Source organism: Nannobrachium achirus (genome assembly GCF_963921795.1).
Source record: "Nannobrachium achirus genome assembly, chromosome: 19".
In the NCBI taxonomy this organism is placed as follows: domain Eukaryota; kingdom Metazoa; phylum Chordata; class Actinopteri; order Myctophiformes; family Myctophidae; genus Nannobrachium; species Nannobrachium achirus.
In genome coordinates, this window is record NC_137826.1 from 16,601,038 (window position 1) to 16,605,227 (window position 4,190).

Below are 4,190 nucleotides of genomic sequence, written 5' to 3' on the forward strand. Positions count from 1 at the left end.
GTAGGAGTTGAAGCTGAGGTTACATTCAGTCCCACAGATAAATATTGTGAAAATAGCTGATCTAGCTTGTAGAGGCATTATCGTCCGATCGTGATCACTCACCGATCAATCAGCACATCTCTAATATTCATGGATGATGCATTTAATGAGATAACTACCATTGCACACATCCAATGTGATGCTGTGTTCCACAGGCAGGGAAGTTGGTCCTCTATTTGTTTCTGCTCTGTGGCATTATAGCTGAGCTTCTTCAGCACCCCCTAGTGGACAAAGTTGCAGGCAGAGTGCACCAAGACATGCATGCACTGATTGATTAGAGGTTTATTAGAGGTTTGCATAGGAAAAGGTACAGGACAGTTTGCAGTTACAACTTGTACAAGGTCAACTAAAAGTATAAAAAACACAAGAAAGGTTTTGGCTTGTGTAAATTGGGGTCCCTCAATCAGCATCAGTGTTTGGCTCAACCAATTACACAGAAATAAGTTAACAAAGCTAGATGAGGCCTGATCTATTCCTTGGTGTTTTTCATGTCTGGCATTAATGTAACCTAATCCTCTTAGTAAAAAGGACCCAAGTTGCAACTGTAGTTTGACCACATTTTTCCATCTACACCAAATCTGACAAAAATAACCAGTTTACACGATCTGCTATTTTTGTCTAATGTTCCCCCCAGAATAGGGATGCCGGGGTTCAAGTGTTTAATTGAGCAGTTGATGACTGCAGCAATTTTGCACGGCAAAGAGATCTGATTTTCAGTATGTATTCTGAGGAGTTCTTTCACATGACCACTGACCAGCAATGTAATTCAGCAAAATAAATATCTATTTTCATAATGCCAGATGTACTATGGTGAACCGTGTGTGTGTGTGTGTGTGTGTGTGTGTGTGTGTGTGTGTGTGTGTGTGTGTGTGTGTGTGTGTGTGTGTGTGTGTGTGTGTGTGTGTGTGTGTGTGTGTGTGTGTGTGTGTGTGTGTGTGTGTGTGTGTGTGTGTGTGTGTGCGTGCGTGCGTGCGTGCGTGCGTGCGTGCGTGCGTGCGTGCGTGCGTGCGTGCGTGTGCAAGTGAATGAATGAGAGCGGGAATGTGTGTGCACTTGTCATAAAGACCTGTTCTGCTTTATCTTATTCCAACAGTAACACAGAACAAATACACCCCCATGTTGCCTGCTGGCCAGTAAGCCAGACAGATCTGCCAAGCAAGCTGCCACCCCACAGAAATAGCAAAGCAGAGCGCTGTCCTGGCCACTTTACATTTTATAGCCTTTGTGTAAGAAAAACCAGAGACACAGAGAAGAAGGAACATGTCACTTCCTAGGTTTCTGTACAGTAAAATCAGCTAATGTTGTCTACCTCAGCAAATGAGTGTGTGTGTGTGTGTGTGTGTGTGTGTGTGTGTGTGTGTGTGTGTGTGTGTGTGTGTGTGTGTGTGTGTGTGTGTGTGTGTGTGTGTGTGTGTGTGTGTGTGTGTGTGTGTGTGTGTGTGTGTACAGTATGTATGCATGTATGTATCTGTGTGTGATTGCATATAGTATTACTTAGTTAATTCAGACAATATAATTTGATGACTGATAGCTATATCAGTCTGTCAGACTGTCACATATCGGTACCGGCTGTTAATTACTTGAAAATGGAAAGATAAAATGATTCCTGCTATGATGACAGTTACAGTATGTATGTGCCAAAATGCTGTCACACTGGAGTAAAAACAGCTCATGTTAAACTACCTATACAGGAGACGATGTCTACGAGTGACAACAATTTTGCCATTTGCGAAATTACTGTGCAGCTTCATTTGTGTGAGAAGACAGAATCGTTCAATATCATGCATATGAACACATCTTTTTTTGTAATTTATTTAATTCTGGAGAACAAATCGACTTGCTTAGTCTGATTATCCGCTCAAGCCCTATTTAATATGTTGCTGTCAAGGAACAGTCAAGTCAAAACAGTCAAGGAAAAGTGTTGATCTTCATGCTCAAGCTAGGAGCTTGTAATCTTTGTATTTTTTATTTATTTGCACCCTTAATCACAATGGCAGCCAGTTTCATTTCATTCTGATGGTCAAAGGGTTTTGTTTTCAGATCAGATTTATTCTTCAGTGAACCTGCACAGATGGCACGCTAAGCTTGACATGGTATCCTGATTGATAACTACCTTGAATTTTGTCAGCATGTGTGTGCAGTGCACGCACCAGCACATGCCTGCACTTGTGTGCAGTAACTTAGAGACTTGCCGTACGAAATGTGTAACCTCACGGCTAACTGAAGTAACATATCATAGCGCCAATTAGGCTAGTCCCAGACCAAGGGTGGGGTGTGGGGATGTTTTGCAAAAGAGCCCCCTGCCTTTCTGGCTTGCTCCCTCCATTGTGCTCAGTGCCGCATTAATAAAACATGGACCTTGCTCTGGGTTGCTGCTTGCTGCTTAATTGGCAAATTAAAAGTGAGATGCATTAGATTATTTCATTAGAGACAATATGCCCGACTCTGTTTCTCCTGGACTCGCAGGGCTGTCAAACTACTGGTGAAGGGGTCCAATCTGTTCCACGGGATCATTTGGGAAAAAAGTTAAAAGAAACGAAAGAAAATATACAATCATTTCAATCATTCACAGGCTTCTCTATAAGCACCGACATGACACATGAAACTCTAATGGTAATTTGTATTAGTTTTATTTATTATGCTGATCTTTGACTGTACTGAGGAGTATTTGGAGATGGTGCCAAGGGATTGTGTAGCAGAAGCCTAACAGTGGGCAATATGCCAGTGTTGTCATCAAATAAGTAAAAAAAAAAAAGGTCAAAGGGACTCAACCATTTCATCCACTTTTGTCCCAATATAATATTGACCATGGCCTACCCTGCCATACTGACATTTGCTTTTTGAACAGAGGATTTCAGAGAAGAATCAGGCAATGCCTACTATAACATTGCCTTGGGGAAGCCCGCCCCCTACTGTACCATTAAATCAGCTCTTCTCAGACCCTGCATATTCTAATGGGCAGTGACCATGTGTATGTAAGTTCAGATCGATTGGTCAAACCACTGAGGAGATACATACCAAAATATAACTTTTTGCTATAACATTGTGCCTTGTCCACTTGATCTACAACACAGCTACTATTGTATAGTACGGTTTGAATAGTTTAGTTTGCATTTCAAGAGATTAAAATTAGCAACTAATTCCATAAAGAACTCACACCTTAATGCACACCTTAAATGTACCTCAAATTTCATTTCTAGAAAACAGCATCTGATAATATTACCAAATAGCACAACGTGTCCAATAGCGATTAATTTCACTCTGTTGCAATATGTACCACATTTGGCAATGCAGGTGGTTAAAATGATTGAAGAATGATGGGAGTGATTTGATTACTTGTCTGTCCACTGAAGGCATAGTAATGATTTGTTTTGCATGCATTGCTTTTAGACCCTGTCTTGCCCTGTCACATCAGTTAACCCCACAGTAGATGTAGGTCAAATTAAAATTGCACTGTCCCATTGACTTATGTTCATTAAAATCACTAGACACACATTTTCCAAACCAACAAGTGATTGTGGGAAATTATGGTAGAATACTGTACTGTTAATTGGCCCATGGCATTAACCACCTCACACAGCCCTCTCATGACATCTAGTGGCTAAGAGAAGAAACAATTGTTGGGGTTGCAGTTAAAATGGCTCTGAGTGAATGAACTCACCCTCTTCTACTTTCTTTTACAGATAGTGGACTCTTTCTTCATTGGCCGCTACGTGCTGCTGTCAATTGTCAGTGCAGTGTTCCTGGTGGCACTCTTCATGATGCTACCCCTTCATTTCCTGGAGCCGGTATATGCCAAGCCCTTAAGAACACACTAGAGCTGCCAGGGTCAAGTTGGCAACAGGACTGGATTGTCAGTGTACACAGCTGAGAAGGGCCAACCAGAGGCTACCCCCCCCCCCCCCCAGAATGAATCCCAAACAAAAACAGTGGGAGAGCCAGTGTTTTCTTTGCATTTGTAGTATTTGCCATTAGTTGTAGGTTAAAGGGACAGCTTATATACTTCAAATATAAATTAGAAGTTGGCCCCATTGCACACTAGTTTTAGTTAAGTTAAACTGAGTAAAAACATATCAATAATGCAGATGCGGTTTGGCTCTATGTAGTATAGCTCACACAATTTTCAGGTCAACAAATCCATCCATGTACCT

At 41.5% G+C, this 4,190-nt stretch overlaps 1 protein-coding gene across 1 annotated transcript in view; it reads left to right on the forward strand.

Annotated features, from left to right (window-relative positions):
- The window catches only part of tmem218 (transmembrane protein 218), a gene marked incomplete at both ends in the record, with an annotated part of 5,421 nt that extends 1,564 nt beyond the window's left edge, over positions 1-3,857 (forward strand). Inside the window, one exon of the mRNA XM_080749260.1 lies at positions 3,723-3,857. Coding sequence (XP_080605386.1) covers positions 3,723-3,857 — 135 coding nt within the window. The remainder of the gene's footprint in view (positions 1-3,722) is intronic.
- Between the last annotated feature and the right edge of the window lie 333 nt (positions 3,858-4,190).